The 14,508-nt window shown below is 33.7% G+C and overlaps 3 protein-coding genes across 3 annotated transcripts; 2 read left to right on the forward strand and 1 right to left on the reverse strand.

The window, feature by feature from the left end:
* The first annotated feature begins 3,406 nt into the window (after positions 1-3,406).
* LOC124408773 (protein FAM32A) lies at positions 3,407-5,433 on the forward strand. Its single transcript, XM_046885963.1, has 3 exons — positions 3,407-3,594; positions 4,203-4,335; positions 4,499-5,433. Exons 1-3 carry the CDS (start codon positions 3,509-3,511, stop codon positions 4,619-4,621), a joined length of 342 nt encoding a protein of 113 aa, XP_046741919.1. The 5' UTR covers positions 3,407-3,508; the 3' UTR covers positions 4,622-5,433.
* Positions 5,434-6,334: 901 nt separating this feature from the next.
* Positions 6,335-10,399, reverse strand: LOC124408765. Its single transcript, XM_046885944.1, has 9 exons — positions 10,167-10,399; positions 9,488-9,739; positions 8,879-9,036; positions 8,601-8,748; positions 7,983-8,409; positions 7,741-7,895; positions 7,171-7,410; positions 6,800-7,032; positions 6,335-6,537 (listed from the first exon to the last, which is right to left on the reverse strand). The coding sequence occupies exons 1-9, from the start codon at positions 10,219-10,221 to the stop codon at positions 6,364-6,366; spliced, it is 1,842 nt and encodes a 613-aa protein (XP_046741900.1). The 5' UTR covers positions 10,222-10,399; the 3' UTR covers positions 6,335-6,363.
* A 1,208-nt stretch (positions 10,400-11,607) lies between these two features.
* On the forward strand, positions 11,608-13,091 carry LOC124408771 (holocytochrome c-type synthase). The gene is made up of 3 exons (XM_046885959.1): positions 11,608-11,832; positions 12,294-12,649; positions 12,743-13,091. The coding sequence occupies exons 1-3, from the start codon at positions 11,608-11,610 to the stop codon at positions 12,981-12,983; spliced, it is 822 nt and encodes a 273-aa protein (XP_046741915.1). The 3' UTR covers positions 12,984-13,091.
* Positions 13,092-14,508: the final 1,417 nt, after the last annotated feature.

Consider the following 14,508-nt stretch of genomic DNA (forward strand, 5'->3'; position numbering starts at 1 on the left):
CTTGGAACATTTAACAAAGAAATGTTAAACAAGTGTTAACTTTAAATCGTTCTAATCAAAGCCAAAGCATCAGAAAAGAGATTTAAGTCTGTGCAAAACTATCTGATAACTACTCATGAACTGCTTCACTATTATTAGCTCAATTCTAATATTTGAGAACTAATTTATTAGTCAAATGAAAAATTAGACCTTTATGTTAAGCTGCTCTGCGTAATAGTTCGTCAGATATGCACTTTTTTCATACGATTTGTAAATGGTGCTTTACAAAGAACTGCATTAAATGAAAATGGTGAAGAAAATTTTAAACAAATCATGATAAAAGTTTTATGTTGTAAATTGCAGATTATGATAAACGTATCTTTTGAAGTAATAAATATCCTAATTATTTTTAATAACAATAATGCTAACTTCGTGTATTCGTATCTACTTATACGATATTGTGTAATTCTGATTTGGTATTTGGGTAGGTTGAAACTTACAACTAACATTCGTTTCGGACAAGAAAAATTTTTTATCAATGAAATATACCAGTTTACTAGTTAAAGCAATGACTAGCTAGATAGTTTTATTCTCTAGTAACAATTGTCAGTATATGCACAATTGTTGAGCAAAGATGGACATGAATGGTACATGGATGTAAAATTAATAAGCTTATATTATGCACATATTGCACATCTATCAATACTCGTTCTTTGACAGCAAGGAGAAACAGAGTTTTGAGCACTTATACATATAATGTATGTGGTATTAAAGTTCTAAAAAGCATCCAAAAGTAAAAGACGAATCATATTATATTATTTGACGTAAAGTCTTCTCTTGTGAGTTGATGTAGACGCTTTAATAATGTCATACCAAAATTATTATTCACCAAATTTCGATCGTGACGTTGAATCACTAGATCTAGCAGGATGTTCAGTATTCATGGAAATTACGGAATCAGGGAATTCTCAGGGAATTTGATATCTTCTGGAAAAACCTGGCAATCTCAGGGAATTTCATGTCGTATCTGGAATAGACTAATTTTCACTCTAGGTTCATAAAAATTAGCCATTTGGTGGGACAAAAAAATATTTTCTTTCAACTTTCAGGCAATCGTAATGAACCAAGCCCTGATTTCTCAAAAATTGTACGTGCTAACGATTTCTTACAAATTCGCCACACAATGAGCTGTGCTCTATCAAATATAAAACATTCTTAATCGTATGATTATTGTGTTTTTTATTTACTGTTTACATTAGAACAAACTGGATAAATAATGATTATTGTCTGAAAAACCTGGAATTATTAGAGAATTACGTTTTCACAAATAACTGGACACCCTGTCTAGGAGGAAGTTTCAAAAACCAAATTTACTGTTAGGCTTTGGTACACTTAGAGAATCGATTCTACTATATGCTATTGTTTCAGAAGAAGCAGATTTTTTATATTACATCATTGGCCTAAAAATATTAGTAATAGGTAATTATTCTTTTTATTTTGTACACTCATTTTACCATGTCATATAATTTGTATTTTACACCGAACAGGAATAATAATCAGGAATGTTCATGAAATACATGGACCATTAATTTATTATATATCCTAAATGTCTGTGTAGTAAATTGATGCGGCCATTAATTAATTGGTCAAAACTGTATCAATGTAATATATATACTTGCATGCCGAAGTATATAGTCGGAAACTTTTATTTATATGGTAATTTCAATTTTATACATGTATTTTAATTATTGACGAATAACCATAAGTCTGCTAACTGCATGTACATATATATAAGTGTAAAGTATGATTATTATGTATATTAGAACAAGGATACTTCTAATAGTGATTGTAATTTTCAATACCTAATAATCAATTAGTCGAGCAACTGTACAAGAATAAATACTAATGATTCTTTTGCAGTGTAATAAATATTGTTATCAAATTTCTAGTATTCTTGCATGCATGCATACCTATGTGTATGTATGTACAATATCATGAACGACGACGAGATATAGTTATAAGCAATTTTCTTTTGCAGAGAAAAGAGAATAACAAATGTTATGTTCAAATTTTCTATACCAAAGCAGCGTAGGGATAATTTTTTCACGAAGTGTGCACTACTTTCCTACAAACAGAGTCAAGCCAATAACGATCAACATGCTTTTGAGTTTGCAGAAAAAAATGTTTTTTTCATACAATTTAAATATGTAAATCTTGAAAAAACAATAATCATGATTGCTTAGGCCGTAGAAGCATTGCTATTGCCGCAGTTATTAATATTTTACGAAAAAAAAGAGTTACAGATGAATGGGAAGAAAATTACAAAAAGGTAGATATTAAATAAATGTTGATATAGCCAGTATCTATATTTGTAATAAAAATGATGCTGCTTTTTATAAATAACTTCTTTGTATACTTGAAGTTATCGATAGAGCAATTATGCACATTATTAATACTGCAACACATGCACATTCCTATGAACTGAAAAGTTTTGTAATTGCGCAATCAGTCATTAAAAGAACAAATATGCGAATTGCGATAATGATTCACAAAAAGATATGAATCTATATATCACCCTCCCATCTGCATTCTTAAACTGATAAGTAACATAATATAGCTCGAATGTGAATCCAAAGAATGTATAATCTACATGTTTTTATGCGGCATATCTCAAAATTATACACACAATTGTACCTTTCATTTTCACGCTGCGTTTTGCATGGAGATTATCGAAAGTCTGGGTTGGCGATACCCGTTTATTTTTGACGGAATCTTACTATAGCAGGCAAAGATGAAGAGTCGCATGAACATGCAATAAATTGTAAGACACTATGTATATATAAAGAATTATTCCAAAATTTGTGTTTTTTCGATTTCAAAAACGCTTTTACACTGCTTTTCATTCCAGTTTTACTTTGCCGGTATAATTTATCAGGTATACAAAGTGTACCTAAGATAGGAGTTGAATAAGTATGCATTTTTTTTTTGTCATTTTACTCTTATGTATAATGTATATTAACATACGATAAGATCATGCTGCAAATGCTACTGATTTGTCGACAATTGTAAACTTATCATTTTATAAAAATACTCCAAGAATTTTGACAAACAAATTGCCAAATTATCGACCTTCAAAGGTAACGCGTAAGCCAAAAATACTTTATACCATGGCTTTATACGTTATTTCTACTTCTATTTAAAGAGCATAAACTCTAATTGGTCGATAATTTCAATCACCCATTAAAATCTTCAAATCCTTTCGCTTATTAGATCATAATTGGATTCTTGAGTCGTTTCATGGCTAACTTCTAGGAAAATCGATGGTGATATCGACCATTGCTAAATCGCAAACATATGTATCGACTTTCGAAGTGCCCTCTGCTTTCGAGTTTCATCCCACAGGCCTCTGTACTCTGTAGCTGCATTTGTGTATCCATAGTCAGCTGTCATTGAAACGTGTATTACGTTAACAAAAATACTGATTACACTGTGCAATTTCTTTTAGCGGTTTGAAAGGCATAAGATTGGAATGTCTGAAAATTCGGGAACTGACGAATACGCGCATGTAGCCAAAGGACCTTTGAAGTTGAAATGTGACCCAGCAACGATAAAGAAGTACTACTATTTATCAACATTTCAATAAGCATGTCACATTCGTGTTTACCCAGACTTTTTTTATTCATTATTTCTATTAAGTTTTATAAATTTACTATTCATATCTTTTCGAAGTTTATAATTTATTTTTCTATTAGTCTAGTATCAGACCACATTTACCATGGACATCTGGCAGAGTGTACGAAAACGTGCCGGGTCCACACTATCATTAGACCATGTTAAATACTTGCGACACGGTAGCACCTAAGTCCAATGACAAAATATTACCGAATTGATACCTCGTAACCAATTAATGGCTTGCTACATTTGATATGTGTTGCATGCAGTTTTACTGCCTTCGTATATAAGAAGTGGATGAGGTGAAATTCGTATTGATATTGTAACGATGAATTTTGAACACAAGTGATCAATTCACAACTTTGGGATTTTCTGAAATTCAGTACACCGTGATACAGCACTAATTTAAGTGTATTCTACTAAATGTGTGTATGTGCACATGTATTATATATATATCTAGATATCGAAAAAAGCAACTAGTCAAGTTACCCACTGAAAGTAATTAAATCCGAGCATGTATGCACATCTTTACTAATAAATAACTGTTTCAGAAAAAAGAAGAAGAAGGAAAAGGAGAAGAAGATGATAGAAATGGCAAAGATTATTGAGGAAGAAAAACCAAAAGCAGTTGAACTTAAGAGAACCAAGGCAGAAATGGCTTTCCAAAAGATGCAGGAGAAAATGGTGAATATTTAATTCATATTATTTTATACTATAAATATTGGCTTAATTCAAATTAGTCTGAAAAGTAAGGAAATTCCAAATTGGGCTCATTTATAGTTATGTTGAAACTCGATTACATAGGAATATGAAATTCACTTGATGTTTGAAATAATACAACTTGCAGCAAACGGAAAGGATCAAACAAAAAGCATCAATGACGCACAAACAGCGTGTAGAAGAATTCAACAGGCACTTAGACAGTCTAACAGAGCACTTTGATATACCGAAAGTCAGTTGGACTAAATAAACACACTTACCACTGTGCTATTGCACAAAATCAAGACAAACTCTTTGTGTTGAAAAATATTTGTTATTTCACCAACATATACTTACATATAATTGCTATGGTAGTTTAAACAAATTTAAAATAGCCATAATTGTAGTTGTACTCTCACACTGAGTAAATTTAAAAATTACGTTACTCTGTTGTTGATATAAGAAGGTCCACAGGTAAACATAACGACGAGTAACTTTTTACAGTAATAATAAACTGTATCTTAAATATCATAAACATGTATAAAGTATTTCATCAATGGGAAAAATAAAATATTGTAGTACTTGTAAAGATTTTGTTATTAACAGAGTAGAAAAACTGTATTCTAAGCCGAAGCTAAGCAATAATATATAATACCTATTCATCTTTATATAATGTATATAATATTGAAAACTCTCTACATGCACATATCGCGAGATATTAGGCTACAGAGAGTTTCAGTGGCAGTTATAGTTATTACTTGCCACAGTACATAATGGACGGATAAGCACTTAGCTGCTAAAAATAAACTAGTGATCAATGTTACAAAAATGGTATAAACTAAATACATACGTCACTTATTTTCTAAACAACAATTAATCCTGACAATATAAACTCCTTTTATGACCTAGGTAATGGTTTAGACTCATCGATAAATCTTCAAATATAAAATTTGTAATATCTTTAATACATTTGACAACTGTATGAGATACCATAACAATGAACAGGTATAATGGACGGAATTGATTAGCTACCATATTTCGGCACATATATTAATAATTGTAATAAATATGATAGATGATTTGCTGTCACAACAAGGACATACATAAAATGGACGGCATTTACTTATCTGCTATGCTTATGCATAATTTACAACCTGTAAATTATACATAATACGCACACACGTTAGGGGCCATCCATTAATTACGTCATGTTACATAAGTTTGAAAAATTTGTAACGTCAGATTAGGGGGGAGGGGGTTCTAAAAATGTGAAAACTTGTGACAAGGACGAGGGGAGGGGTTTAAAAGTTCTAAAATTCGTATGACGTAATTTATGGATGGCCCCTTACTAGTTGCGATAAACGTGATAAAAAAATATAGTGAAGCAGTCAGAAATCTTCGCCATTCTAGATGTTATTAATCTTACCTAAATAGGTAACAGATTTGTTCAAGACGGCTTATACATTACAAATACACTCGGATCCCGATTATTTTTGTATGTCAGGTGTCAGGACTTAATTTTAAAAATGTTACGTTCGCACAAACTTGATCTTTCTTTCAATAGTATCGAAAATAAACTGACTCTCCAGGAAGAAGTGTTAACAACACCTGAGTTCCAGTGTAGCATGTTCTGTGTATCAATATTATTTTCACACATACCCCTTTTCCTGTATAAAAAACGTCTACAAATATATCAGTAAGCGATTAAAGTTATGGGAAACTATCTCAATTGTGTGTGTGTGTGTGTGTGTGTATACACGCACGCACACACTATATATATACATGAACAGATTATTAGATAATACAGTAGTATCCCATGTGTGTTACACCACAGGAAATACTTGCTGAGATTCCAATTTTCAGACCCAATTGTCTTATAATAAAACTACAGTATTAGCACGGAATGTGAGATACCTTACAAACAGAGTACGATCATTGCAGGTACTCAATCTATTTGCAGTACCGCAAGGTATTTATACTTGTCCACATTAGAAATGAGCAGACAAGTCTTCATTAGAAAATTTGCATGAGAGCCCCAAGTAATACTAGGACTGACACAGCAGATGAAGTTAGAATCGGAGCTCCATTATCATAACGAAAAACTTGAATGTAATTTTCTGTTTGTACCCAAGGATTGCTACCGTCATCAAAGTGCATGGGACATTGATCTCGCTCACGCTCATATTCCTACAGGAGAAAACAACAATTAGATTGCAGTTTCATACAGTACCAAGTACGTAGATTAAAAGTATAAATACCTCGGGGATTCCTTGAGGTTTAACGATGTGAACGACACTGCACCGGCAGATAGACAACCTCTGTTACATCTGGGTTTAAGATGTCCATATTGCATTTGAGATGCAACTGTGGTTATCTATCTGCCAGTGAGGTGTCGTTTGCATCGTACCCCTCAAGGATTCCTCCCGGTATAAAGATGACAGAAACTTACTTGTAGCTGCAGAGCGACTGCAGCACCTTCGGTGTAATTGCTACTTGTCACATCTTGTTTAAGGTCACAGTAAGGTCCAAGAGCTTGGGACATCAAGACACGATTCAAATCTGCCCTTTGATAAACCCAACATCGATATTTACTGAATGCATCCAATTCATCATATGTAATTAAATATGACTTTAAATTTTCTTTCCAGTAGCCAATGCATTTCATTTTATAATCAGGTGTACCTACGCATAGAAGTGAATGCATTAATCCATTTAATTTCGTTGAGAAAGTGAAGTAATGCAATTCATGGGTTAAAAGATAGTCTCAAAACCTTCTGTTTACAAACTTTTCAAATACCATCGTAATTGTATAAATCTTACTGTAAATATCAACTGGTCGTCCCAAGTGATCAACTGAAAGGCAGTAAGTTTCGTCAATAGCTACTTCCTTTTGATCGGTGTCACACACTGATAAATCTGATATATTTTGTTTGCAATAAATATTCGGTCGCGGGGAAAGCGTTACACCTCCCAAAATTCTTGTTTCAAACAAAATGTCTCCTTTTTGGGTGAACATATATTTTCCCGCTACAGGACATCTGACTGGAACTGGATACTTCGCTGTAATTTAAACAGTACTGTAGGAAAGTACATTTAAATTTAGAATACAATTATGACGCTGAAACTACAGGTAATAGTCAGCAGGTAATACAGGCGGAACGGTTCCAGGGGATGAGCAAACGACGAACCTTATCTGGATTATTCAGGGAACTCTTTGAAATATATTCCTTGATATTTTATCAGTTGCTCACTCACTTCCAGTCTTCCAGACGTATTACTTGCTCGCTATTACCTGCTAGTTTCAACGTCATAATAAAATTTGAATTTAATAAAGTGTCAAATAATTTGTCAATTAAGCCATTCATTGTTATTTAATTTTTGTATTGTTACCGAGGTACAAGTCGTATTTCCATGCTTCCTTGTTTGGAAATTGAACCCAGGAACATACTGTATGGAAGTCATCTTTAATAACAGCAACACCTCGCCTATATCTTATAACGTTATGATGTTGTGGCACAAAGTCGAAACAAACATAATCTTTCTGACTATAAGAAAACAGAAATAAATAATTAATGAATATCTTCGATTAATCTTCAGACTTTAACGGAAGTTGAAAGTTCTTGTTTTAGTACCATCCATCCACAGTTAATCTTGCCATCATGACCCTAGTGTCTCTTTGTTCTCGACAAACATAAATGGTTCGCCTGAAACGGCCTTCATCTGGATACCAAGTTTCTATTATGTGTGTCTCATTTATAAAAATATCTGCATCTATATTAGCAGTGTTTATCCAGTCTCCGGACATGTTTTGAGGTAAACGACATCCTGGGTCGACAACTTCAGATTTAACCGGCGTTATGCGGAGACGCTCAGGACTTTTTTCAACTGTTTTTAGAGTGTTGCACTCTGCGGTTATAGAGACACCAATGTACAAGTCATCATCACGATTCTTCAGGAAACATCTGTACTTTTCATCTTTTCGAGATTCCTTCGTATTTGCGACGGCAAAGAAATGATTCTTGTCAACAAACCAGTCACCCAAACAACTGTATTCCACCACTAGTTATGAAAACAAATACAGAACAATATAGAAATAGAATTTTTTTACATCATAGTAATGTCACATAGTTATATAAGTTATATGTCTCCTTCGCTAGTCAAATCTGCTCATCCGAAACAGTTCGTTATTGTTGAGCTTGGACATTTTTTTAAATTAAACAGGTACTTTTGAAATGTAGTTCGTTACTTACATCCATCTTCAGTTCCTTCCAACGTGTCACAACGTTTGTAATTTATGGTAAACTTTTGATTTGTAATCAAGAACTGAGTACCAGCTGTTTGGCAGGAACGAATTTGTGCATCGGGATGATTACACTCTCCAGTGAACCTGAATCGATTCTACATGATGGGAATAAAAAAATACAATGTTAATACTAATTGATCTCATGCCTAGATGACTAGTAATACGTAATGTGAAAAAAGTACCAGACAGTAACTAATACTAATATTACACATTAAAGTCACTCACTTGATAAGCAAATTGCCAGACACCTTCAAGAGATGAACGACAATTGACTGGAACGTAGTTTTCAGAAAATAATGTGATCAACTGTTGATCTGGACGCAGTCCACTACATACGTTTTCCACCGTTGGCTGGACACCATTACGTAAATTTACACAACTCGCTAAAATGGAGAGAGAAAGTCAAGGTAATATTTGGGTATTGAGTGCTGCGAGTATTTGTACAAGTTTTTTTTTAGAACAAAACCATTCCCTTTCAGCCATTCGTTTTGGAAATTCAAAATTTTTTCTGTATGCGCATCGATTATAATTAGCCTAGTCGAACTATTTCAAACTTGAACCAAATGGTAAACAGTATTATAATGAAAGAAGTAAATTGTACACCAAGAATATTTGGTGGTTCAAAAACTGGCACCTGTGGCTGGGAAACTTTTTGTTACAGTGCAGCTGATTATTTCAACATAACATGACTAATTTATTGTCCAGAAAGCTGCTATGTAAATATTTTGATCACATGGGTTATTCTGGAGCTTAGAGAAATTCTCCAAATGAAAGGGTAGATTTTAATACTCTCTTCAGGCTCTTGATAGTGAAGATTAGTTACTTTCGACTTACATTCCAGCTTTTCGAGGACATTGACAGTTCTGACAATTAGTTTGACGCAGTTGTAACACACGTCCTTTTGAAACACGAAAGTATAGTTGACGTGATACTCTGATAGCGCATTAATGCAGAAACCCTTATTGGTCATAGTTTCTGCGTTGATTTCAGTCAATGTTTTTTCACCATTTTCCCAAGAAAACCATGAACCTCTGATTACCAGTGGAATCTGGCATGATTTTTCCTCTTGACCTTTCGATAAACTGGCTGAAATTAAAGTGACTGTTGACATCATTTTGAAATTGAAAATTTTAATTGAAATAAGTATTATATGAGCAATAGAAAAATTATTGTTAAGGTTGTTGACACATCATACGCTAGTGAGCGCCACACAGTGAATGCAATAAGATGTGGACAGAAAATTAAGAAACGAGACTGAAAAATGCGTTCTTTTCAATTTAGAATGATTCAGATAACCTAAATTAGTATATGACACTACGAGAAATTCCAAAGCAAATTTGTGACAAGAAAATAAATGTCTGCAATGGAAATAAAATTTAGTAAATGTACTGAGATAATTACAAATGATGGATATGTAAGAATTGTTCAAGAACTAATTACATATGAATAACCGTACGAATAATCATCAAGCGCTTGACAACAATGAAATGAAGACAGGATTTTACAAGCTTACCGTGAATAAGAACGTAGCACATGGTGTACGCGAAAAAAGATAAATTTCGAGCCATGATGTCGCGATTGCTTATAAAGCAAAACCATAAAGAGTGAAAAGAAACAAGTAAATTATTAACGAATTTGAGAGTAGCGTTTTACAACGGACATCATCACCCATCCACGCCCAACGATGTCCAACGCTCACCAACACTCTCACGAAAGCATCACTTGGCATCACTACTACTTAAATAACTCAAGAATTCGTGTGAATCATGGCATCGGCTCCATAGGCGGAGGAATTGAAAACCTGTTAGCGTTGACTGAAATAAATTTTCGTCTACCTTCTCGTTGAAATTGTTAGATAATATGTAATTTTGTCAGGGAAGAAGACAATTTTTGAAAATACAAAATAATGCTCAATCATGTTTATAGAAGTCATTTTTGACTATATAAAAAACATTGGAACAGTGAACAAACGGAGAAAATGAAGAAGTGAGAAGGAAATACATGGTAGCGGTAGCTTTATCGGTAGCCAAGATCCCTAGGATACCAGTGCTGCTGCAGATGGTTCATGGAGATAGTGAGTTTCATGCAGGATCAGAGGTCTCTACCTGAACTGTCTCTACCAAGTCCCTACATGAACTTTCCGTTCTCTTACAACCTTTCGGTATTTTCATCTCGATCTCACCTTGGATCTCACTTGATCTCAATAGCACAGAGAGGACTACGGGTTGCTCATTGCACCAATTGCTTTCAGCATCTCACGGATTTTACGTACCTCTCAAAATTTGTGTCGTTCTCGAGCTGAAGCTAAAAATCGGATTTGGATAGTGAATTGTATGGTATATGGGCCATAATGTTTAGGTTATGAGCATTAAGTAAACTCGAAAGAATCTCTTCACAGATTGAAATTTGTAAGTAAAATTTCATCTAAATCGCTATCCTAGTATAGGCTCAATGAATCTGATTTCTATTAAGATAATTTGCTTTTTCTGTTTACTTCAAATGACTTTTATAAGTGGCGAACAATGCAAAGCTTCAATTCAAAGAACGATTTATCGTTGCATAATGTGATAATTAGCGATCAATTGTTAGGTTATGTTGTCGTAATATACTATAAATCGAATGTGGGCCAGATAAAATTTAGTTCACCTGTACCATGCTGCATCACTCCAATCAAATATATATACATGGAGAAATTTAACACTACAGTTTTCACCATGTTTGGCTTACACAAACTACTGGTTATGGAAAGTTAAAAATTGTTCTATCTCTGTTCAATCACCTGTCAAAAATTTTTAATACATAACCTTGTAAGAGATTGAGGTTCATTTCGTTATTGCTACAGAAAATATTATCCTTTTGGATGTTGAGTTCTTGATGAAACTTTAGAACTTCATGAAGTAAAACTTAAGAATAACAAAATAATTACTACTGGCACTGTTTCAGACGCAGATACAATGGGTAATACACTTACATCAGCCTCGGTCGCAGCTACGGAAGTGATATCACCAGTACTGCAAGAGCCTCATGTTAAATCCAAGCCACATGTTCATAAAACCCTCGAAGGGGAGCCTCCTCCAGAATGTCCTATGCATAAGCCTAAACCTGAACAGTCGACCAAAATTGTCAGTGAATGTCCCATAGCTAATGTTGCAGATGGTGACATTAATCCTCTTAATATGGTGAGTACAGTCATACTTGCTGTGATCAAAGCTGGAAAAAACTAGTCAGAGTGATTTTTTCTCTATGTATAAAGTCTGTCTATTTGTAGAAGGTAAGCTTAGTTGCAATGGCTCTACACCATCATCATTCACATCTTTTTATTCTTTAGTAATTTTTCTATTCACCGAACAATTGTACATTTCATTGAAACCTTAATGAAGGAATTATTTAGAATGAATATTTGTCTATTATTTCACATATTTGATTTGGAATTCAAAGTTCTCACTATAATCAAATATTAATGTGTCACATGTTAACTGAAAAAAGAAAATGTCAGAATATTTTGTGACAACCTTGATATTACAGAATTTTAATGCACACGTGATTGGATCGAGCACTATTATCTTAACACAAAATATTGTTCTACCGTTTATCATAACAAATGATGGATTGACTAAGTAAAATATTATTTCAATACTAGATGCCTGCGGGCAATCAGCAGCCTGCACCCGATCAGCCTTTCCCACTACCCACAGCGAGGCAAGTATCTTCAATCCCGAAGGCAACTGATGAAGGAAGTTTCTGGGTGTATCCATCTCAACAGATGTTCTGGAATGCCATGTTGAGAAAAGGTTGGCGCTGGAAAAATGACGACTTGGCGCCAAAAGATATGGATGACATAATCAAGATTCACAATGCCAATAATGAGCAGGCTTGGCAAGAGGTACTCAAGTGGGAAGCACTTCATGCTAGAGAATGTGGTAATCCAAGATTACGAAGCTTTGGTGGCAATGCAACCAAATACTCTCCACGTGCTCGAATTCGCCACTGGATGGGGTATGTTGGAAGAAATATCCATCATCATTTCTAATTTATTTCAGCTTCATATACTGTGTAGAAATAATATATTACCTACATATTTTGTTGAAGGTATGAACTTCCGTTCGATCGTCACGATTGGATTGTGGACCGATGTGGGAAGGATGTGAGATACGTAATTGATTATTACGATGGCGGAGACGTTGATGAAAAATATACGTTTGCATTGCTAGACGTTAGGCCAGCAATGGATTCTTTAGACAACATTTGGGATAGAATGAAGGTAGCTTGGTGGCGCTGGAGATTCAGTCGTGAGGATAGTAACCAGCAAACGACTACAGCAAACCATTGAGGATAGGCTACTGTACATACGCAGAAAATAGTATATCATTTCTGTTATCACTCATACTTGTATTATATATCTTATCGTTAATATGTTAATAAAAATTGAGAGAAACAATTTTTGAAGGTACTTGAGTCCATATCATTCCTTGTATATCTAAAAAGTGCAGTATTATGTTCATTATATTGCTCAAATTAATGACAAATTAGCACTAGTTCGAAAGTGCGATAGTTAGATAATGCTTGTCCAATGCATTCACCAAGGGCAGTTATCGTGATTCATTCTTTATACTGTAATCCCATGGACTGAATCAGATGATCTCATGTAATAAGGACGAGGTTATTTTGGTTCCATATCAGCTTCATAAGCACGTCCGTGAAACATTAGAAATAACACATCAATTATTTTCATGACACTTTTAAACCAAAGAAATGGATAAAGTATAATCACCTACGATAGCCAAGTCCCTTATTTCCTAAACTGACCACTTATTATGTATCTATTTCCAAAACACTTGGAAAACAGGCTTAAGTGATATTCACTTGACGAACTCATAAATCAAGAAACCAACTGATTTACATTGGCTTTCAAGCATCATAAGCAATCCAAAACTTAATCTTAGAATTTGTCACTAACCACTTGACTGAATGTATGGAAGGATAGCGATGTTACTAATGTTATACATTCACAGTTGAATTTATTTTCTCTAAGATTAAAATCCAGATACCTAATTACTATTAATCATGCATCTGTTAGGTTTATTTTTACTTGTGAAATAGTACCTGTATTTCAAAAAGAATTGGTATGAAACCCAATTTGCTAAACAGTCATGTTTTTGTTTAGAATCAAAATTTAATTCTGTATTATATCTACCAAATTTCAACACTAATGCGCTAATGTGAAATAGTATAAATTTTGCAGAAAAAAAATGTAATGATTATAATATCTCAAAGTCAATAGCTACATGTCATGTTACTGTAAAGTAATTGTATCAAACTAATCCATGTGTTTCAAGTGGTATTATTTGTTACTTAATATTTACAGCCACCGTTCACGTAATTTTTACAATACCGCTTTTCATATTCCCAAATATTGAATTTAATATTTTTTGTGCATATCGCTTCTGGTTACTTTTCACCAATCACATAGCATCTAATAATATCATGAGTGTATATCATAAGTATTTACGATATTTTATTGAAACTCGACGTATCTGGTCATATGGAGAGTACTCAGGATTAATTTATATCTGTGATAGCGGTAGAAAAACACAGGAAAACAAAGCCAATTAAGATATATGTTTGATTGTCATCTTGACTCTGGTAGGTTCATATATAAGTACACTTACAAATCAAATTGCAAAGAGTTTCTGCAGTTCAGGATCCTCATCACAACCAGAGAGGTCGTATTTGCTGCTCATAGTAAATTCACGACTTTAGTTCATTTATTGCTCCATACGTCTAGTTTCACATTATATTATTTCTAATTCGAGCGGAAAATCTACTAACATAAATGTAAGTCAAATTCTTTTTTA

Source organism: Diprion similis, chromosome 8, assembly GCF_021155765.1.
Source record: "Diprion similis isolate iyDipSimi1 chromosome 8, iyDipSimi1.1, whole genome shotgun sequence".
Lineage (NCBI taxonomy): Eukaryota > Metazoa > Arthropoda > Insecta > Hymenoptera > Diprionidae > Diprion > Diprion similis.

What these genes read in the sequence shown, in the direction of transcription:
- LOC124408773 (XM_046885963.1), top strand. Translation starts at nt 3,509, where the DNA reads ATGTCTGAAAATTCGGGAACTGACGAATACGCGCATGTAGCCAAAGGA. An exon ending in GACCCAGCAACGATAAAGAA is followed by an intron (nt 3,595 to 4,202) that starts GTACTACTATTT and finishes TAACTGTTTCAG; the next exon opens with AAAAAAGAAGAAGAAGGAAA. An exon ending in AAAAGATGCAGGAGAAAATG is followed by an intron (nt 4,336 to 4,498) that starts GTGAATATTTAA and finishes TACAACTTGCAG; the next exon opens with CAAACGGAAAGGATCAAACA.
- LOC124408765 (XM_046885944.1), bottom strand. Translation starts at nt 10,221, where the DNA reads ATGGCTCGAAATTTATCTTTTTTCGCGTACACCATGTGCTACGTTCTT. An exon ending in GTGCTACGTTCTTATTCACG is followed by an intron (nt 9,740 to 10,166) that starts GTAAGCTTGTAA and finishes CTTTAATTTCAG; the next exon opens with CCAGTTTATCGAAAGGTCAA. An exon ending in TGTCCTCGAAAAGCTGGAAT is followed by an intron (nt 9,037 to 9,487) that starts GTAAGTCGAAAG and finishes TCTCCATTTTAG; the next exon opens with CGAGTTGTGTAAATTTACGT.
- LOC124408771 (XM_046885959.1), top strand. Translation starts at nt 11,608, where the DNA reads ATGGGTAATACACTTACATCAGCCTCGGTCGCAGCTACGGAAGTGATA. An exon ending in ACATTAATCCTCTTAATATG is followed by an intron (nt 11,833 to 12,293) that starts GTGAGTACAGTC and finishes TTTCAATACTAG; the next exon opens with ATGCCTGCGGGCAATCAGCA. An exon ending in CGAATTCGCCACTGGATGGG is followed by an intron (nt 12,650 to 12,742) that starts GTATGTTGGAAG and finishes ATTTTGTTGAAG; the next exon opens with GTATGAACTTCCGTTCGATC.